At 34.9% G+C, this 23495-nt stretch overlaps 1 protein-coding gene and 1 pseudogene across 5 annotated transcripts in view; both read right to left on the bottom strand.

Moving 5' to 3' along the window:
* Positions 1-23495, bottom strand: part of SEC23IP (SEC23 interacting protein) — a 54091-nt gene that overhangs the window by 13585 nt on the left and 17011 nt on the right. For 4 of the 5 annotated variants that reach the window (XR_013161779.1, XM_077126201.1, XM_077126200.1 and 1 more), the window contains exons 8-18: positions 21577-21718; positions 19840-20048; positions 19349-19467; positions 18733-18885; positions 16147-16242; positions 12427-12624; positions 5103-5258; positions 4620-4722; positions 3168-3353; positions 2343-2505; positions 1686-1787 (exon numbers count right to left, since the gene is read on the bottom strand). Coding sequence is in view for 4 of the 5 variants with exons in the window: in XM_077126201.1 (XP_076982316.1) it covers positions 1706-1787; positions 2343-2505; positions 3168-3353; positions 4620-4722; positions 5103-5258; positions 12427-12624; positions 16147-16242; positions 18733-18885; positions 19349-19467; positions 19840-20048; positions 21577-21718 (1607 nt within the window). In the remaining variant the exon portion in view is untranslated. The remainder of the gene's footprint in view (positions 1-1685; positions 1788-2342; positions 2506-3167; positions 3354-4619; positions 4723-5102; positions 5259-12426; positions 12625-16146; positions 16243-18732; positions 18886-19348; positions 19468-19839; positions 20049-21576; positions 21719-23495) is intronic. The other variant, XM_077126203.1, reaches the window with a different exon arrangement.
* Positions 17605-18349, bottom strand: LOC143654589 (polycomb group RING finger protein 5 pseudogene; annotated as a pseudogene).

Raw genomic sequence — 23495 nt, 5'->3', positions numbered from 1 at the left:
TCCACCTCCCTCTATATCATTCATTTTTCAACTCAAATGTCATCAACTCAAGCAAGGCCTTCCCCAGAGGCAACCCCATTCACTGTCTACCACATTTTTTCATTTTATCTTCTCCAAAGAACTTATATTTTAAATATTCTTATGTATTAGAATACAGGTTTTCTGTAGATCTCTTCTCGGTAGAAGGTAAATTTCTTGAGTGTGAGAATGCAATCTTGTTTACCATTTATCCCCACTGTGAAAACTCATGCCTGGCACATAGTTAAGTGCTGAACAAATATTTGTCAACCAACTGAATGCCTATTTTGTAACTGAAAATCTGGACTGTGGTAATTTTTGACATTAAATTTAGTTTATTTTAATATCAGAAATGAGTGAATACTGATAAATGATATTAAGAGTCTGGTTAAAAAATGGCTTCCTAGTCCTCTTCTTCACCCTACTAAGACTCCCTAATATGTAATATAAAAAACACTGAAGATGATCTATGTGTCCATTAACAGAAAACTGGCTAAATAAAATGGGAAATAGTCATAAAATGAGTTACTATGCAGCCATTAAAGAAAATGAAAAAGACCTACACATAATAATATGGAAAACTGTGCAAGCTATTTGAGATTGAAAACATAAGTTGTAGAATAATATATTCAATAAAATCCCTTTTATGTTAAAATACATTTTTACTTGGATACGCTCAGAAAAAAATCTGTATTAAAAGTGGTTACTTCTTCAATATGAGAATGGAGAGTGAAGGGACCTTCACTTATCATTTATTCTTAGAAAACCAGAAAATACTAGGAATTACTATTTCAGTAATTCAGAGGTCAGCACTTTGTATACCACTCTCTCAAAGGCATCAAAGTTTCTTACTTTTTAAAAAAATACATTACCTATATTTTAAAGTATTGTACAATCTAATGAGGAAAACAAATACCAGGTATTTTAGGGCAATTATGAATATAGAGTGTGGCAGATAGTTCATTGGCTCATCCATCATAGATTTAATTTCCTCCTCTATTCTTTTCCTTTTTACAAAAATTAAGATGCTTAAAACATTACTTTTCCAATCTTTCATTCAGTTTGCAGGCAGGTGGTCAGATGTGGAACCTGTGACAAAGGTCTAGTTAATAAGGCATGAGCAAATTTTTCAATATATGCTCTTACTGACTTGATTAAAAAGGAGAGATATGACTAATACTGCCATTTGCCCACTTATTCATGCCTTGAATGTAGATATGATGTCTGGAATTAGGGCAGCATCTTTAACTATGAGGCAGCCATTACCAACATGCAGATGAAAAGATGCAATCAGTTTGGATGTGTGTTGGCATCATTTAACAAATGAACCCTTCCTGTTACATAAGAAAAATAAATCTCTATTTTTTTTAAAGGTAATATGAGTTGGGCTCTGTTTTTTCCAGCCAAAGGAATTTCTAACTGTTATTTCTAGAAATTTATTTTAAAGAAAAATTTAAAGTCTAGGAAGAATTAGAAAAAAGAATGGTGTAACAAGTCAGAAATGTATACTGCAAATCAATCCCCTTCTTTGATGTCACTAAATTGAATTAAAAAAAAATCAGAGAAAACAGAAAAAAGAGTAGAGAGAAAATAATAGTCAACATCAACGCCATATAAAAGACTTCAGAATGCAAACATTCAGAATTTACACATAAAGATAAACTCACACAGTGAAATTGAAGTCCAGTCAATGCTGGGGCTGTTCTGGACTAATGTTCATTGTTCGATAAATTTCTTTAAGTAATAACAGGGCAGTATCTTCAGATTCCCTACCAAAAAGAAAAGTACATTTACTTATGAGTAGAAATTAACCTTTAAGCACAAACGTGGAAAACGCAGCTTTTGTTCACTTCAACCCTACCTAAAAAGAGCAAATGAGTATAAAGTAAGCTTAGAGCTGTTCTTAAAAATGGGACAGATACTGATGAGCTCCAGTTATCCTGCAATTCTCCTTGGTGTCAAAGGGATATGAAAAGATGGCTATTTAAAGTTCCTACCACTTTCATTCTGTGAAAGGCATACAAAAACTGTGTGCAAGTACCTAAGGCCTTTGGTCAAAAGCAGATGACATACTGCCATCTTGTGGTTAACTAAAAACCAAAGGAGAAAAATAGCGATTTTAAATATATGGGAATTCAAATCAGCATTCCATAATAAATAACAAACCAATCAGTAAAAATGCTGTATGCTCTGACAACTAAAGGCCACATAAATGTTATAAAAAAGGATAAGTTCTAATAAATTAAAGTCTTTTCTTTTTTAAAGTAACTATAAAAAACTAAAACTTGAAGAATTATATTCAAATCAAAGTTGAGAATACTTACCAATAGCATAAATGACTCTGAAGAGCGAAAAGATATTCATTAAAACTCTCTATTGGCTTTTCTTGAAGAACGTAGTCAATTCGGCGGCCTCCGTTTAACATTCCAACCTTTCCTAAGTAGTCCTCATCCTTGGAAAAATCTGGACTTTCAACAATCTTTTCTGCTAGAATTTAAACCATTTCAACATCAAAGTCAATCACTTAATCATTATCCTTTGACTTTAGCTGACTTTCTGGGCTCAATGAGTATACTGCTTGACACACGTAGCAAGCTGGGGAGCTACCAGGCTCACTCTCCGTTCCTTCAAAGAGCCAGGGGAAGAGGAGCTGGTTACCCGAGAGAGAAGAGAAAGAACCAACGAGCTGACAGAAGTTGTGAAGAAAAGGGGTGAGAGAGCATTGCAGAAAGAAGGAAACAGAATTAGAATCTGAAAATGTCAAAAACATCACGGCACAATGGCCTGACATTGCATGTAAAGTCTATAATGACACAGTTAAATAACAGTACCAGGAAGATAACTACTCAGAGTGAGTGCCCTAAAATGCCTAAAAATAAACCTAGTTCTCAACTCAAATTTCACTCTAGTCTTATGCACCCCGACAAAATCTTGGAATTGCAGAGTAAAAAGCTCAGTAAACTACCAAGGTAAAAAAGATGACATGCATTTTGGAGTAATACAGTTTATCATAATATATTTTCCTTTACAGGAAGAGCTACTACATTAAAAAAAAAAAGCCTAAAAAAGAAAAGCATCATTAAATAATTTCCAAATGTTAGGTTCAAAAATACATTTATACTGGAAAATGCCTCAAATATCAAATTTACCTTCAACTACTTGCTTTTCTTCTTCTTCTTTGATTTGATGGGCTACCTTCTCCAATTCTTCTTGCAACTGAGTTGAAGAGGTATGAGCACGGGCAAACTCATTTAATGTCTGCCAAGCACTTTTCAAAGAGCTAATAAAACCCTGCTTCAAATCAGATCCCATACGAGAGAGACTTTCTTTCAATTCTAAAGAAATTAAGATGACACCCAAATTAATCAATTACTGAATAAAATTCTACACCGTAAAAATTAAAACAGAAGTTAACACTCTTTTCAGATAGGCTAAGACCTCTGAATCCTGTCTTAGATTTCAAATATATGAAATTTTTCACCCAATAAACCTCAACATCTTAAAACTAATCCAGCAAAACTTTTATATCCCATGTCAGAGAACCGGGTTCGATTCCCGGTGCCTGCCCATGTAAAAAAAAAAAAAAAAAAAAACATATATCTTCTCTCTCCAAAAAAGAAATTCAAATAGCCTAAAAACATAAGCACATCCATGTGCTTTTTTTTAACATGGGCAGGCACCGGAAATTGAACCCAGGTCTCCAGCATGGCAGCTGAGAATTTTGTCACTGAGCCACCGTCACAGCGCCCTTCATGTGCTTTTTTATTATAAATATGAAAAATGAGTCTACAAGATTTTTAAGAAATCACTTCTCCTAACCTGTAGAGGAAACAATTTGAGAATTTGAGATTCTGACACAAACACAATTTAAACTTCTAATTTTGAAATGAAGGAGACTTTACCCCTCCACTTTTCTAATTTTACCTAATAAAATCATATTTGAATTCAAGATCTTTGAGTTATCAAATTCCTCATTTTAACTTTGCAAGAATTTAAAAAAAGCATGATGCAAAAAAAAAAAACCCAAAAAAACCACTTTTAAATATGAGGGCATGATCACTTTTCCTTCTCATTTTCTTCTCATTTCCATCCCCTTCCACCTAACCTTTTAAACCTATGAACAAGTTATATAGATTATTAACAGACATAAGAGAAACCTAAACTCCATTTGGAAGTATTAGTGACACATTGCATTTAATGAATTAATAGGAAAAGTCTGTTGAGTTAGCAAGGAATTAACAGCTCACTTGCCTTAGACAATATCAAATTTATTTCTTGATCATGTTGTGGTCATTAGTACAAATATTTCTTCTCTTCTCAATTCCAGAAGTTAAAACCAAACCCTATCAAAATCTAATTATATATCTTAACACCTTATTACCATCCTTCCCCTTCCTAATAATCCCAGCAATAGGAATGTAAACTTGTCAGGAAACTCATTAATAACTAATTTCTTTATAGCACCTCAAAATACTTAGTAAAAAAGTTTTGTATATTAATTCAGTCAGAAAGGACTTAGTGCTACAATTTTCATTTCATAATTCATTAGAGAATATAAAATGACAGGAAGGAAACAAATTTTCATAGTATCTGCTTTTTACCTAAATGAAGTCTTTTTCTGCCCTTGTGATGTGGAATGAGAACTGCTTTTAGGTCCAAATCTGGAATAATCATAGGTTCTAATCTGTATGCCACTGGATCAAGCTGTAAATAAAGAATTGTAAATTTATGAGAAGTTGCTTTGAGTTATATATCTTTTGGGGTGAGAAAAAATGGATAAATGGCAAACCACAGACTTTGATTTTTCACACTTTATTCAAATACTGGTAATTATGGGAAGACTTTCAAATTTGTGGATGAAATTACCACTTTGTAAGCAAAGCAATACAATTATTTCCTTCAACAAAGGATTTCTAATAGAATACTTTATTGGAAAGTATCTAACTGAAGTCTTAGGAGAGAGAGATGAATCATAAATCAAGATCACTATTAATGCAAAGAAGTAAGAATCTGAGAATCCACTGGAATAAAAATGGCAGGTTCTTTATTTTCTTCAAAATAGAAAACAAATTCAGTTCACTCACCGGATGGTAAATATTGAAGAATCCTTTACAGGTTGGAAGTCTGTAATTCTCATCTATCCTATCCACTCCTCTTATAGTGAGAAACATACCAATTGGAGATCCCAGGGCAAAGAAAATCTCTGGTTCAAAGCCTAATGAATTATAAACAACAGAAACCTAGAAAAAATCAAGTAACAACAGAAGAACATTCAATTGTCACATAATACAAATTCGAAAGTTTCTAAAGCTCCTGGAGCTGTACTTAATTAATTAAAACCAACCAAACACAGACGCTGCCCTCAGGGGGTAGCTTATGATGCTTATAATCAATGTGATAGACAGCTGTTGCAAGCTGAAGAGGACTAAAAAACTCTTTTTTAAAGCAAGATAATTTATAGACTATTGCATGCTCTTGCTATGCTTTTACTTATTGTATAGCATAATTTATACAGTACATGGAAAGTATTCTATTCATTATGGTTATAAATGTGGTTAAAACTGTAGGCTCTATAATCAGATTGCCTGATCTGAATCCTGGCTCTACCCTTTACTTACTGTGTGAACTTGGGTAAGTTTCTTAACCTTTCTTGCCTTGGCCTCAGTTTCCTCATCTATAAAATGGGTATCATAACAATGCCAAACTCATAGCGTAGGTGAAGAATAAATAAATTAATCCACATGAAGTGCTTAGCACAAAATACATTGACATATATGAAACACTCAATGAGCATTTCCTCTATTATAACTACCATTCTCACTTTTTAAGCCAAGTTACTGTGCATTAGAAAAATTATCTGTCCCTAAAGAACCTCCCTTTTGGGGTAGCTTGCATGTAGCCTCTCAGCTCACCGAAAAGTTCCCAGTTAGAAAAAACACCCACATTAGCATAGCGCTCTATAGTTTACAAAGCACTTCCACTTGTAAGTTGAATAATAATTTTCTGGAAATTATTATTTGAATATATTCATTATTTTAGTAACATGAAATTATTATTTTAATATCTTCATTATTTAGTAACATGAGAGTAAAGTGCAGTGAATGGCATAATCCATGTGCTTAATAGAGGTTCACTGTAAAAGGGAGGCAGGGCAAGATTCATCATGCCCACTTCTCAGAGGAAGACAGCAAAGCTTAGATACATGGTTTGACTCACCTAAGAATATACAGCCAGTGAATGGTGGGACAAGGACTAGATCCAGGACCTCTAATTCCAAAGCCAATGCTTTTTCTGCCACACTGACTGCCCCTTCTAACAAAGTCTAGACATCACATCCCTAAGTTTGTCCTTATATTTGCAAATTGATGAAGTTCTTAATGAGGATCACAAAGGAGGTGTTCTCAGGATTATGCATTTTCTCCCAGCACCAGAGAAAGGAAAATGTTAAAAATTACAAACGGGAAAAACATTTCCAACATATATGACAAGGGGTTAATATCTTTAATATATAAAGAATTATAAATATCAGTAAGGAAAAAAGAAACCCAATAGAAAAACAGGTAAAACCTGCACTTCACCAAAGGAAAACAAAAAGGCTAAAAAACCTAAGAAAATACCAAAATATGTAAACTTTCCAAAACTCAAATAAATAGAATAAGACAGCATTTTCCCTAGGGGGGGTTAATTAGAAATATAAATGGAATACTAAAAATATGGGTAGTTCAGTGGTACAATGCTTGCCTGCCATGCAGACACCCAGGTTCAATTCTCAACCCATGTACCCAAAAGAAAAAAATAAAGTAAAAAAACCTCAATTTTCATTATCTAAAAACCCTCATCAAAAATACATATATGTCTTATGCTACTTGATTGTAGAACAATAATATAAGCATAATATGAGTACACTGAAGGAAGCTGAATGTGAGTATGATTGAGGGAGAAGGGCTAGGGGAACATATGAAACCAGAAGGAAAGATAGAGGATAATGACTGAGATAGTATAATTTAGGAATGCCTAGAGTGGACAATGATGGTGATTAAATGTACAAATAAAAGAACATTTCTGCAAGAAGGTAAACAAATGAATGTCAACATCGTATGGTATTGAAAATAGATTGTATGGGGGTAAATACAGTCCATGCCAACTAGGGTCTACAGTCAACAGTAACATAGTAATATGCTTCCACTAAATGTAACAAAAGCATTATGCCAAAAATAAATGTCAATAGGCAGAGGTGGGGGGGTGGGGGTTGGGGGGGAGGGACTGGATTCTTTGTGGAAGAAAAGGAAGTGTCTTCATATAGATTATGGTGGTGAAGACTTTTTTTATATACTTAGGTTGGATTGTATGATGTGTGACTAAAATTTTAAAAATGAACAAAGAGAAACAAGTGCTACAGAAAATACAGAGAAAGAGATGTACCTATTCACTGTTGGTAGGGAAACTGAGAGGTGCAGCCCCTTGGAGGGCAGTGTGGTGGTCCCACAGGAGGCTAGGGATTGGGTTGCCATATGATTCTGAAACCCCATTGCTCAGTATACAGCTGGAGGAACTGAGTGTGGGGACACGAATGGACATTTGCACACTGGTGTTTCTGGCAGCAGCGCTCTATTTTTTTTTAATTAATAAAACCAATCAACATACAAACACAGACATCCTTAACGTATGAACATTCCATACCTGGTGCGCAATCAATAGCTCACAATATCATCACATACTTGTATATTCATCACCATGATCATTTTTTAGAACATTTACATCACTCCAGAAAAAGAAATAAAAAGAATAAAGAAAAAACTTATATATATCATACCCTTACCCCCCTCTCATTGACCACTAGTATTTCTCTCTACCCAATTTATTTTAACATTTGTTTTCCCATTATTATTTTTAATCCATATTTTTTACTCACCTGTCCATACCGTACTTAAAAGGAGCATCAGAACAAAGTTTTCACAATCACACAGTCACTTTGTGAAAGCTACATTATATAAACATCTTAAAGAAACATGGCTGCTAGAACACAGCTCTACAGTTTCAGGCACTTCCCTCTAGCCTCTCTAACACACCTTAAACTATAAAGGGGATATCTATATAATGTGTAAGAATAACCTCCAGGATAACCTCTTGACTCTATTTAAAATCTCTCAGCCACTGACACTATTTTGTCTCATTTTTCTCTTCCCCCTTTCAGTCAAGGTTTTCTCAATTCCTTGATGCTGAGTGCTAGCTCATTCTAGGATTTCTGTCCCACGATGCCAGGGAGGTTTATACCCCTGGGAGTCATGTCCCGCGTAGAGAGGGGGAGGGCAGTGAGTGTGCTTGCCATTTTGGCTGAGAGATAGGCCACATCTGAGCAACAAGAGGTTCTCTGGGGGGGTGACTCTTAGGCCTAATTTTTAGTAGGCTTAGCCTATCCTTTGTAGGAATAAGTTTCATATGAACAAATCCCAAGATTGACAGTTCAGCCTATTGATTTTGTTGTCCTCACTGCTTGAGAGAATATCAGGCCTTCTTCAAACGGGGAAGCTGAATTTTCCCCCTTTCTCACCATTCCTCCAAGGGCACTTAGCCAATACTTTTTTATTCACTGTTCAAATCACTCTGGACAAACCTACAAAATCTCATGCCCTACTCAAGGTTCCATATACTTATGGTGTTCAATTAAACTGTCCATATAAGTTATATTAGGAAATGCATTAGTCAAAATATAAATTTTGTACCAAATAAACATTTTTTGCTTTAGTTTCATACATAAGTTGAAGTTTTAAAATATGAATTACCATCTATTTTCAATACCCTGGCAGCAGTGTTCTTGATCCACAAAGGATGGATGTGGCCTAAGGGTACAATGACTGAGGAATGGAAGGGGGAACTGTGGTGTACATATACAACGGACTACTGAGCAGCCACAAGAAGGAATGAAATTGTGATGCATGCAACTAGATGTATGAATCTTAAGGACTGTATGTTGAATGAAATGTCAGCAACAAAAAGACAAATATTATCATGACTCAATCATACGGACTAGCTATAATATAAAAACTCAGTGAATAGAAGTCAAGAATGGGTTATGAGGTTGGGGTCTATCATAAAGGGTCCTAGATTGTAAGCTCTTACAGCAGTCATATATATTCAGGAGTTGTAACTGTTAATTCTAAATTCTGAGATACTGAGCTGTTTGTTTATAACCTGGTCATTCCCAGAAATTTCAGGTATTTATGTGACATCTGAGAGAGTTAGAGCACTGAAGCTATTAAAGTCAGCACTACGACATATAGGAACTATTTAAAAAGTTGAAAAAGGAATCAAACTTCAAATAGAGATATGAATGAAGCTGATCTGGATAGGAGAAAGGTAAATCAGAATATAAGGTAAAGGATGATACTGTCCATATTTTAAAACTTCAACTTCTATGTGAGACCAAAGGGAGAGATGTTAATTGGTGCAAAATTTATATTTTGGATAGTGCATTTCCTAATTTAATTTGTATGGTCAGTTTAGTTGAACACCATAAGTACATAGAACCTTGAATAGGGCGTGAGATCTTGTTGGCTTGTCTAGGTTAGCATGATGCCCCAATACATCCCAGAGTAATTTGCACAGTGAGTAAAAGAAGTATTTGCAAGGTCCCCTTGGGGGACTAGAGAAAAAGGAAGAAATATTCAACTTCCCCATTTGGAATATTTCTGATACTCTCACAAGCAGTGGGGACAACCAAATCAATAGGACAAGCCCTCGATCTTGGGGTTCACCCCTATGAAACTTAGTCCTGCAAAAGATAGGCTAAGCCTACTAAAAATTAGGCCTAGGAGTCACCCCCAGAGAACCTCTTTTGTTGCTCAGATGTGGCCTCTCTCTTTAAACCAACTCAACAGGTGTTCGAACTCACTAGCTTCCCCTGCTATGTGGGACATGACTCCCAGGGAGGTAAATCTCCCTGGCACCGTGGGACAGGAGTCCCAGGATAAGCTGGGACCCAGCATAATGGGATTGAGAAAGCTTTCTTGGCCAAAAGGGGGAAGAGAGAAATAAGACAAAATAAAGTTTCAGTGGCTGAGAGGCTTCAGAGTCAAGAGGTTATCCTGGAGGTTATTCTTATGTATTCTATAGACATCCCTTTTCAGTCTATGTTGCATTGGAGTGGCTGGAGGGAAGTACCTGAAACTGTTGAGCTGTGTTCCAGTAGCCCTGATTCTTGAAGATGATTACATAAAGATGTACTATTTACAATATGACCATGGGATTGTGAAAACCTTGTGTCTGTTGCTGCTTTTATCAGGATATGGACATGAGTAAAAAAAAATATGGATAAAAAATAAATAAATAATAGGCGGGACAAAGTTTAAAATAAACTGAGTAGATGGAAACACTAGTGGTCAATGAGAGGGAAGGGTAAGGAGTATAGTATGTATAAGTTTTTTCTTTTTTCTTTTTATTTCTTTTTCTGGAGTGATGCAAATGTTCTAAAAAATGATCATGATGAGGAATACACGACTATGTGATGATATTGTGAGCCACTGATTATATACCATATACATGGTATGGAATATATGTATGTGAAAATTATCAATAAAAATATAAATAAATAAATAAATAAAATTCTCTAAAATAAAGTTATGAAAACGAGAATACTACGTATTTTTAAAAGAGAATAATAATACCAGTACTGCAGGGAGAAGGGAGAGAGGCCTGTGGGAGTGCAAATTAGTACCAGCCTGCCAGGGGCAAGGAGCAGACTCTATACAAATTTCAGGGGTACATCCTTTGGTCTAGCTAGCCTATCTCTACATATTTAACTGAGAGAAATAATAAAGAAGGTGCACAGAAAATTAGATTCAAATATTCATCACTGAATGATTTTAAGGAGTGAAAAACTGGAAATAGCCCACATATCTGATAATAAAGAAATGAAAGGATAAATCATTATCTTTCCGTATGTAGAACACAGCAGGAATTAAAAATGATGTTGTCGAAGTACAATTACTGACACAGGGATATATTCACAAACTACCAAAAATAGCAGGTTAATAAAATATTATTCCCTCCATTTTATGCATGACTTATCTGTAAACCTACAATTTCTCTAATAATACATATATTTTATATATATATAGTATTTTCCCTTTTTTGTTAAATATATATATGTAGATATATACTGAAATAAAAGTCTGGAAGACTTTAGATCAAACAGTTAATGACGGTTAGTTTTGGGTGATGAGATTGGGGGATTTCTTTTCTTTTAATCTTCTTTTGCTAATCTGTATTTCTTGGCTTTCTAGCAACGTATGATAAATATTGTGGCTATTGTTTGGATTCCAAACAACCCTTTTGTAAACAGATTCTACCTGTCCACCCACCATGGAAAGGTGGCATATGAGCTGGGTTGGGTCAATCAACTTGTGCCTTGTTCCCCAAGCCACAAATCATGGTACAAAATGGACTTGTGAAACAAACCAGGTCAAGTAAAATTTCTCCTTGATTTTTTCTTAACTGGACCTAGCAGGGTAGATACATTTTCTTCTGTGGTCATAAAGCTATAAGGAGATAGCCCCAAGCCAACAATACCCTTCATTCCACTTCCACGGAGGAGGCCACTCTCACAGAAAAGTGCAAAGAAGAGTGTCCTGGTGGCAAGGAGCCTCTAGCTCCATGAATCCCCAACTATCCTCTTACCTTTCAGTTAGGTAAGGAAATACTTACCCTTTATTTGCTCAAGTTTGTTCAAGGTTTTTTGGTTTTTGCAAAGAGACATACATTTTAAAAAACACAATCCTCAAGAATTAATTCGGCTTAAAAACTTGAGCAGGCTATAGCAAACATCTACTTTCATTTTCTGCCTTCTTTAAACACCAATGCACTTGACTGTGGTGATGGATCCGTAGTATACTGAAAGTAACTGTCTACAAAGATTTTGAAACTTTCAAACCATTAAGGTAAAAGTATGTTACACTATATTAAGTGCAGCATTATCAATGCTTGGTCAAATTTTATAGGAACATTTTCCCCAAGGGAAGTATTTTGAGTACTAAAAAATATACATTACATAAATGCAGCAAATTTCTCTTGCAAAAATTTAAATATATTTTGAACACAATTTTTAACTGTAGCCACTATTGTTGTTAGTGGCTATGAGAAACTAATGCTGTAAAATTATGAGGGGTGGAAAAATTGAAATAAAGATAATTTCTACAGTTAAATGATATATTCAATCCCTTATTTGGAACATTGCAAAAGAAGCATATAAATTTTATTAAGAGAAAACTTCTCTTTTATTAAGAGAAATTACCCCAACTAAATAAATGCAGAATAAATGTTTTAAAAATTTAAAAGAGGAATGCCTTGCAGCCAACCCAAATACATGATTCTTACATAAAATGCACAGCCCTAGTCAGTATGTAAACTTGCCTGTCCTGTGCCAACTTCAAAAGACTCGTAATCAACATTCACAGAAGAAACATAAGCACCAACTGGAAGTTTCCTCTTTGACTCATTAGACTCTGAAGAGAGAGAAGCCATTTCTTTAGCTTTCTGAGTAGTTTCTTCTTGCCCTTTTGTCAAAGCGGCCACTGCTGCCTTCTTTTCTGATGCTGCTTTTCTCTGTTCCTGTGAATTATCAAAATTCAGCACATAACCTTATGGAAAAGTTCAGTTATCTGCTATTACTACAAAACATACTATCTCAACATGTAGGAACAGTTAATAATTTGATAGATGTGACAATGACACTGTAGTCATTAGAGAAATGTCCCTTCTAGAGATGCACACTAAATATTGTAGGTAAAAAGTACCATAACAACTATAATTTTTTAAAAATCTTTCAGGAAAAAAAGGTTAAGAAGGAAATATAGCAAAACAGCTACAAATAAATCTAAGTATTGGTTATCATTACAGTTTTATATTATTCTGTATATAATAATATAATACTGTAATTCTATACATAATTAAAAAACAATAAAAATAAAAGTTAACTTTCCCCTTTATGATCTCAACTTCAGATATTTTAGAAGCATTCTCTAATTGTAGTCATTAGAAAGTCATTTGCATGCTTTCTACAAAGATTTGAAACTCAGAAGAGACTTCATTCAACATTTACACACATTATGTCTACACGGAGCACTGACAAGTCTTCATCAAAAGCATTTTGGGAACTACAGATAAATACAACATGTTATATACATACAATGGAATATCACTCAGAAATAAAAACGAATGAACCACAAATGACACAACTGGCTGAATCCCCAAAACAATATTTGAGTATAAGAAACCAGATATTGTTGATTCCATTTATATGAACTTCTAGAGGAAGCAAAACTATTCTGTAGTGATAGAAATCAGAACAGCAGTTACCTGGGAGAGGAGTTAACCAAAAAGAAGCATGAGGGAACTAAGTGACAAAAATGTCTATTCTGCAGGTGGTTACTACATAGGTATATACAACTGTCAAAACTTACTGCACTGAACACTTATAACCCATGCATTTCCATAAATAAATTAACATAAGCTTTGGGGAACATCTATATAGAAGGTATATATATTTCTGTAATGAGATAAAATTCATTCACATTGCTTTGTAATCACACCCGGAATCCAGCAACAACATCAGGAAAATATGAATGACTGTTGTGATAGAATTGTCTGCTCCCTACAAGCACGTGTTTCATTCCTTCCTTCCTTAGGATGCAAACAACCATAATTAAGTCTGTTTAAATAGCTCTCATCAATTCCTAAACAAAACAAACAAAAGCCCAAATCTGTCTTATCTATTAATTATTTTCCAACACGAGGAAATCAGGAAAAAAGTTCAACAGTTTAATTCAAAGGTTAATGTAGGAAAAAGACAACTCTCATTCCACCATTAACGTTTTGGAAGCTGAGCTATCACCAAATTGCATCTTTGGTTATCTCTGTCCTTTGAAGTTTATCTATTTGAAGAGATAACCAAAGATGCAATTTGGTGAAACATAATATGATTAAATCTAAAATCCAAAATGAATATTGAAAATATTCTTCAGTTTAAGTTCACCTTAAACTGAGCTATCACCAAATTGCATCTTTGGTTATCTCTGTCCTTTGAAGGCAGCACAGGATTAAATCTAAAATCCAAAATGAATATTGAAAATATTCTTCAGTTTAAGTTCACCTTCTTACTCAGAAGCCATAGAACTTAATTGCTAAGAGAACTGTCTAAAGAGATCATAAACTCTCCTATTGCCATTAGTTGTTTTATTTCCCCAGCCACGAGCAGTAATTTAAAACTAAGTGAACCAACATACACATACTTTTGGCTGTTAATATTCCCAACACTAAACATTTCCATATCAAATAAAAATTACTAAGATGGTTTATAAACAAAAAAGAAAGAAAAAGCATAGGCCACAAATACTTGATGTCCTATAAAATAATTGGTTAATTTGGGTTCCATTATTCCAATTACAGTTAGGTCAACAGGATACATCATATTATGTTACTATTGATCTGGCACCACTTTGCTATCTGTGAAAAACGTAGAGTGAGCACTGGCAACTTGGCTGAGAAAATTTCATGGTTCATCCAGAGGCAATTACTTTTGAATTTAAAAAATAAGGTCACTTTATGGATTTTTACTCCTTTCAAAACATTCTTGTAATGTCATAATTTATATATCCAAGCAACTGCAGCCTATAAACTGGGTTCCTTCAGGAAATTTTTCAAAAACTATACTTTCTACTTTTTTTCTTTTTGTTACAGGATAAAATCAAGGACATGATGTAGGCCTGAGAGCATAGCTAGCTTACTGGTTTTTGGTTGTGCATATATGTTTTTACCACAGACATGAGCTCCACTGATAGATACATGGAGAACATGTTCTCACACATAGAGTACCCACCCTGATGTAAAGGAGCACTATACACTCAGGTCCCTGTCTAGGTTTAACCAACGTGCTCACTGGAGATTAATACCTCAGACTGACCTCACAGGGTTGTTATGAAGCTCAAACGAGATGAAGAGCACTTTCCAAACTGAAGTTTTATGATCCAGTACACAGTAAAACCCCAATCCCCCTCTCCTGGGGCAGAACTGCCACCCCCCTTCTGGCTCTGACAACGCAGATGGCCCTCTGCAACAGGACTGAGGTGTCATAATTTGGGGTCACTTCACTCCCCTATGTATGCCTTTGTTCATCTCTAAATTCCAAGAACTGAGCACAGTGCCTGACCCATAAGAGATATTCAATAAACAAGCTGAATGACTCAATTTCTTAAACTCAATACAAAAAAACAGCATATTACATAAAAAGAAGTGGCATATGTTAAGTCCCAAATAAGTAGCACCAATCAAAGAACCACAGAAGTTCAAATCATGGAAGGATCATCAAAGACCAATTAACACAACAAAACAACATTAAATAGTTGTTATGCCACCCTAAGTATTATTAACTTATCTAATTAGAAATCTCTATAAAATTAATTTAAACAATAAATTAAAATTAAATTATATAAGTTTTTCCCAGCTGTTTTATTTATTTTTAAATGTTTATTGTTGTTGCTATTTTGTTTTGTATTGTCTAGAATTTTTGCTTTTTGATTCTTTAATAATGAGATGCATGTGTGTTTCCTCACCCCTTTAGATAGTGAGAAGGAATGGGATGAAAGAAACTGGCTGACATTTACTGCTTCACAAGCATTTTTTCATCCTCACTCCAACCCTATGAGGAAGAAATTATCACTTTCATTTTAGAAATGAAGGAAACCAAGGATCAGAAAAGTAACACAAATTGCTCAAGTATATGCAAGTAATAAGTGGTCAATCTGGGAATTTGTTGTGGGAATTGGGAACTGTGAGTGATTGGCCACTAATCCCATTTTGCCCAGGACTTTCCCAGTTTTTGTATCAGGAAATGCCAGTTTAAGACTGAAAGTCCTGTATTCCAGGAACTCTCAGTCCTGAGAAAATTTTACTGGGATTTCAACCCAGTTCTAACTGACTCCAAAGTCCTGGCTTCCATTGACTGCATTACTGTGCCCCAGATAAAGAGCAAACTAGCTCACCTGGCCTTTATGGAATTAACAAAAACTGCCAAAATATAAATGTGTTAGTCTCAAAATAAGACTTTTATTTTACAAAGGCAGAGATGAACTTTACCTGTTTGGCTGCTTTATGTTTTACAAAGTTAGCTATCTTCTTTCTGGGTCCAAGGGGTATGCCCATTTCTTTCAGATCATCAACTGTACACATAAGCTTTAAAGGGAAACAATGAAGCATATTAATCATTCAAAGGCATGATAAAGGAACTAAAATTGGAATAAGAAAATTATAAAAGAAATTACATCATCTAAAGCAGTTTAAGATCCAGACAATTAAAAAGCTAATTTTTTTGGTTTTAAGTCATAGATTAATCTGTAGAATCTATGGCCTCTTCATCTGAATCATTCTATTAATTTTTAAAATACATGCATGTTGCAGAAAATTCAAAAGTTATAGTCAAGCTTACAATGAAGTCTCCACTCGTCTCACTCAATTCTCCCTTCGGCAGCAACTGCTGACAATATGCTCTCCTTCCAGAGATCTCTTATTTAAGCACAGCATCTATACGCTTTTATGTGTGTTTACATGTACTAAGCTCTGCCTTCTTCATGCAAGGGATCTTAAAGATCATTTTACCCTAGAATTTCTAACACATAATTTATTCAATAGCTGCCAGGTACTCCCTTATGTGGATGTACCATAACTGACTTAACTAGTGCCCTACTGGTGGATACTGGATGTGGTTCTTAGGCTTTGCTATTACAAATACCCTTACAGATAATTCTTCATGAATATTTCTGTAAGCATTCCCAGCAGTGCTATGATACTGCTAATCTGTCTCCACATAAAATTTATGCTCCCACCTACAATACACGCAACACTGCCTACATCCCGTCATCCTGGCCACACAGTGTATCATCAAGCATACCATTTTTCCAACCTGGTAGGTTAAAAAAATCTCTTTGTACTTTTAATGTGCATTTCTCTTATTATGAGTTTTCCCAAATTAATAAGCCATTTGTTATTTTCTTTTCTGTGAGCTATCTGTTCTTAGTCTTTGCTTCTTTTTCCATTGGGCTGATTTTCTTTTTACAACTTATTCATAGAAGCTTTGAATATTAAAGAAATAAGTCCTTTGTCTGTAATGTATGTTCTAAACATTTTCTCTAATTTATCATTGCTCATTGTTCATGGGGTCTTCCGCTATGCATTTTTCTTTTTACCTTATAGTTCGGACCTTTGCATTATACTTAGAAAAGGCTTCTCAGATTATAAAAAAACTTTCACCTGTGTTTATAATATTTTAACAATTAAATATTTGATTTATCTGGAACACATTTTGATATACAAGTGCCTAAATCATTGCTTTTGCTGTTTTGTTTTAAAAAACAGAATGGCACTTGGTTTGCTTTTTAAAAAAAACAACATAGATACAACTGACAAGAGACAATGGCCTTATATGCATGCTAAAATTCCAGCTGTGTTCCTCTAGTACACACACCATTCACTGTGCAATCTGTCACTGAGTAAACAAATAATGCAAGATTCATTTCAATGGGATCTAGGTTCCTTGGTCTAACCAAAATTAATTATTGGTCAGTACTGCAATACCATGGGATATTACTAATATAAACAACCATCCTGAGAGCAGACTTGTGAAGCTGAGCAGTTCAGACACCAAAAGTTTTTGCCTCTTAGTTGTCATATTGTCAAGTAGATGAATTCCATAGTATGATCTTTCTCCACAATTTCACTAATGCACAACATATCCAAATCCTAAGAACCTGGAAGTTTAGTTTTTAAATCAGAAAGGTTTTAATAGTTCCCACAGTCACATGTGTAGAATATTTGGATGAATTTCTTCATTAAACCCTTTTTTTATTATATTATTATATTGTCCTTTGACTTTCCATTATTATGTAAACAATCAAGATCTAGAGCAGGTTTGTGGTGATTTCTATGATAATTTTTTATCATCTTAGTTTTCATCACCTTCTTCATCTTCTTTAAGTTTGCCTACTTTTTTTTTTTTTTATATGGGCAGGCACCGGGAATCGAGCCTGCGTCCTCGGGCTTGGCAGGCAAGCATTCTTACCTGCTGAGCCACCGTGGCACACCCAAGTTTGCCTACTTTTGAAGCATCATGTTGTACATTTTTTTTGAGGCTTATTTTTCTTCCAAAATTCAGATGCAAGCTCAAGTTCTTGTGCAAGTAGTCCAGGGACCAGCGTATATATTGCCTCCTCTAATGTATTATCCAATCTCAACATTTCTAATGGATTTGTCTCATGAAATTGTTTGCCATACCTTGGATAATCATTGCTATCCTAAAAGTGATGGACAATACAAGTCTTATAAAAGGTATGGAGGCATTCCATCATCGTAGTTAGCTTGATGGAGGCCCTGTACATACAGCAAGTAATGCAAGGATTGAAATCTTTCACCAAGTGTTTCCTTCAGTAACTGTACTAGCACACCGGCCCAAAGGGAAGGAACATAAAAGAGAAAGAGTACTGATCATAGCCTGGCCAGGACCTCTGCCCACCCCACTGCAAGTAGGAGGGAGTGCACCAGCTCTGTGGGACCTCTCGGCTGGAGTCCAAGAAGGTACCACAAGCCAGAGGCCTAAATCACTCTTAATTTTCAATCTTATACACAAGGAAAACAATTTTAAACAAAAATGAATCAAACTATCATCAATACCAAGGACTCCATGTCAATCTTTTCCTTCTCAAAAGTGCTAACATATTCAGAAAGGCTAAGTGATTCCAAAGTTTCTTGCAAAGTTAGGACCTCTTCATTTTCAACGTCAAGGTCAAATGATTCATCCAAAGTCAGCTTTGGCTCTTCAGTCATCTTAAAAAAGAAAAATAGGAAGAACATCACAAAGTTCAGAAAAATTCTCATAAAATATCTTTCCTGATGTATAGAAAAATCTTAACTCTGCTCTGCACACAAACCATAATTTTAGGAACTTTACTGCCCAAAGCTTGAATATGCTGAAAAGTATACAAATTTGATATATCACTCTGGTTCCTATTTCTTTTTAAAAAACTGCTCTCATTTTTTTCTATAATCCATATAAAATTCTATATAGATTTTTTTCCCTATAATCCATATAGAATAAAAGTTAAATGAGAATGTCAAACAACTATTATTCAACTAGCTATATGATTTCATATAGCTAGTTGGATAATACATTCCTAAAGCTCAGGGTATTTAAATATATACAAATAATTCAGGAAACAAGTTCAGAATGAGGAAACTATTCAGCTCCAATTCTAAATTTAAATTTTAATTAGGCGGCATGCAGACATACCTGCTTTTCTTGAAAAGGTGGCTGCTTCATAACTCCATTAGCAACAGCAAGAGGTGCAGGAGACTTTGATAAATTCAAATCTTTTTGATTAGACAGTATGTCAAACAATATTAAAGAACCTATGGGGAAAAAAAGAACATATGAAAAAGAAGCAATTTGCTTAGTGCTGTACCAAAATGCTTTTATAACACTAAATTCTCCTACATCAATTTTCAAAGTTCATAGGCAGAAGTCACACAAAAAAATAGATGTTAAGATTCAATAATCAGTACTTGTGCTTCACCAAACACAATAGTAAGTTAAAACATAAAACATTCTTAGGCGATATTAGAATGAATAACAAAGTCAGAATCTGAACACAAAGCATTAACTTCTACCCTTTAGAAACATAATATCTAAATTTTAAATCTTATGCTAGTAATGTTACCTACACTGAAAACAGTGATGGCTCAAGAAAAATTATGTTTCAAGTACATATCTGATAGTTTTACCTAAACTGTGACCAGCAACAGAGACCCTTCCTTTGAAATCTGGGTTCCTACTCATAAAGAGTGCATGTAAACGGTTTATCTCCATTCCCACTTTTTCCACAATTGTCTGACAGTAGGTGGGGCTATTGTAAAATAAAACATCTAGCAAGGTTTCATTGGTAAAGTGACGGAACCGACCAATACTTGGTAAAGTGATCTTCTTAATATTTCTGTTTAAAAACAAAAAAAAAGCATATTCAGTTAGTATCCATTCTAAATCTGACTTTTGAAATGTTTAGATTTTGATTCTCAAAAATATACACTTAAAAAATTCCGCAGACTAATTATGAACTGATTTTGTTAGCAAATAAATTGAGAAAAAGCAAACATTATTTGTGACTATAAATGTACTATGCATTCTCTGAAGAGATCTATTTATTATATAAAATAAGGCATTTAAAAATGATTTTTAAAAAGATTTTAATTTTATTTTTAAAGGAGAAAGATTAATCTTCCATTTTCCTTCAAATAACTGCAAATTACAATACCTGATAAAAATCACGGGTAGAAAAGACAATAGCAAATATAAAAAGGAGCAAAAAAACCAACTAGAGAATAAAAACCCTTCCTGATTCGAACATAAGTATTACCTAAACCCACGGTTCTCAAGTGGAAGCATTCAAAACCACGTAGGGGCATTTTTAACTGTCAGTGTCTCACAAGTGCTACTGGCATTCAGGGGGTATATTCTAAAGATGCTAAATGGTCTGCCATACACAAAACACTCTTGCACAACAAACTGTTCTGCCAAGAGCATCTAAGTCCCTGGTTCTCAGCTGGGACAATTTTGCCTCCCAGGGGACATCTGGCAACACCTGGAGACATATTTGTCACAATGGGAAGAAGGATGTCACTATTGTTAACAACTGGATAGGGGAGGCTGGGAGTGGCTTTAAATATCCTACAGTCTACAGGACTACAGAGCCCACTGTCTAAACCATTCTAGAATAAACTAGTACTGGCTTAAATTTCTGAGCTTCTCTTAAATACTTACAATAGGAACAAGTTTTTAAAAAATAAACATAACACATACATAGAAAAAAGAGTAGTGTATAGACTTAACAGCCAGCATTTAATCATGTATCAGAGCAAGCACACAATAAAATAATCATTTGGCCCAAAATGTCAACAGTGCCAAAGTTGAGAAAATTGATCTAAATGGACCAAAATAACAGTCTGTGGTTTCATTTTTAAAATCTTTAAATTTTCAATTGATCTCACCTGTTGTAGTGACAAACAGGTCATTCAATAAACCTTAATTACAGTATAAGAGTTGACCACCAGATCATTTATATAAAACTTAACAACCATATTTCTACCTTACAGATTCTACCAAAAACAAGTATTATTCTTCATAAATTGTCTTGTGTGTATTATCACCTTATAAATAAGACCTTATCTTTTACTGCTTTTTCTCCAGTGAACTTCACTTCCTAAAAGCTCCCTTCTAAACCACCATAGATTAAAACAGTATTTTAAAGCTGGTTTAACTCTCATATATTATCTTAAATATTTACAACAGGACAATTTAAAATATACACACACATACAAGAACTTTGTATTTAATCTGTCAGAGCAAGTATTCAATAAAATAAGAAATTTATCAGTTAATGTCATAATAAACTATTTCAAATTATGGGTTTAAACTTTGAATCTACATTTGACTAATTTGAGAAATAAGTATCAAAATTCACAAACCTGTCGACACCTGTGGCATCCCCACCCAATGAACTATGCCAATGAACTGGAAGGAATTCCACTCTGCTTACTTTCTGATCATCTAAAGATTTCTTGAAATGTGTCCGTAGCAATTTGAGAGAAACGACTCTAAAATCATCCACTTTAAAAACACAAACAAACAATTAGGTAAAATAAATTAATTAAATTTTCCTAAATAGCAAATTACTTGAAATATGCCAGTAATTTTCATAACCTAAAGATAAATTTTTCAAGAAAAAAAAATGACAAAATTCATCAAAAAAGATAACCAACCTCCAGGAAGCTCTCTGTAACCTTTTGTTATTTAAGGGGAATGTACTGAAAAACATTAGCTTAGATATCACTACTGAGAGGCACAGACTCCAAAGTCAAACTACCTGCTTAAGGATTGTGCTCTGTGCCTACTGATTGTGACAAGGAGAGATGACTTGACCCTCTGAGCCTCAGTTCCTCACCTAAAAATGGAGATAACAGTAATAGCACCTAAACCCAAAGGCCTATGAAGGGTGATAATATCATACATGCAAGGTACTTGGCAAATAAGAAATATGCGCTGTTCTTATACAAATATAAAAATAAAAGTTCAAAAATCTTAGTAAACCAAGCAAACACAGTTTCATTGAACAACCACTCATGACTAAACCTCATCACGAACAAGTTCAGTGCATTCCTAGTTGCTGGAAGTGCTAAGAGGCTATCTGTCTGAAAGACTAGACTAAATTGCTTCCAGGATCCCTTCTTATTTTTCAGAGTCTAGGATTTTATAAATTAGGTATATCATAAGAGCAAATTAAGAACAAATTAATTTTTTCCACTGATCATTTAAATCTGCCTCTTACAGACCCTTAGAGGTAAGAAGCATAGAGCTGAGAACTATCCTAAAAATGAACATTAAAACTCTTCTTTTAGATGTCTGTGTGCTGCACTGTCCTTTCTCCTAGTCTGCTTGCTCTCGGGCCACCGGTGTCCTGTCTCTCCTACAGCTCCGAGGGCTCACCCTGTGTTCCAGGGCCTGAGGAATCTGTGTTATAGTTGCGCCAGGGTACAGGGCTGCTCAAGCTCCCCACGGGGCCTTGCCGCCTAGGGAGTCAGAACATCAATGTCAGCCTACTTCAGTTCTTCTGAGGAGGTGCCCTGTTGTGAGAATGTGCTTCTGACCATGTTGCAAAGGCCTCCCTATTTCTCCGCCCTGTGGACTGTGGTGCTGTGTCCACACTGAAGTCAGATCTTCCTCTTGCGGGACCAATGTGGAGGTGCCTGTGGCTCTGGGACAACTTGGGCAATGTATACTGGGGAAAAGTGCCATGAAGTATGATCTGAAGACTTATTAGCTGTGCTAGTTTGAAGCTATTATGTACCCCAGAAAAGTGATGTCCTTTAATCCTCATTCAGTATTGTTGGGTGGGAACTTTTTTATTGTTTCCATGGAAATGTGACACAATTGTAGGTGGGAACTTTTGATTAGATGGTTTCCACAGAGATATGTCTCCACCTATACAAGGTACGGTTGAGTACTGGAGTCCTTTAAGAGGAACCATTTTGGAAAAAGCTATAGAATCAACAGAACCCACACAGTAGAGACTTTTGGAGATGCATAAAGAAAATGCATTGAAGAAGCCTGGAGAAAAAGCTAGCAGACGTCGCCACATCCCTTTCCAGCTGAGAGAGAAGCCCCAAATGTCATCGAGCTTCTTAAGCCAAGATATCCTTACCTGGATGCCTTAGTTTGGACATTTTTATAGCTTTGGTTTAGACATTTTCACAGCCTTAGAACTTTTACAATAAATTCCCCTTTTCAAAAGCCATTCTGTTTCTGGTATATTGCATTCCTGCAGCTTTTAACAAACTAAAACACCAGCTATAGGACCTGCACAAGCCACAAGAGAACACACTGATGT

Source organism: Tamandua tetradactyla, chromosome 13 (assembly GCF_023851605.1).
Source record: "Tamandua tetradactyla isolate mTamTet1 chromosome 13, mTamTet1.pri, whole genome shotgun sequence".
Classification (NCBI taxonomy): Eukaryota; Metazoa; Chordata; class Mammalia; order Pilosa; family Myrmecophagidae; genus Tamandua; species Tamandua tetradactyla.
Note: the sequence above shows the minus strand (reverse complement) of the source record. Positions and strands in the feature narration are given on the sequence as shown.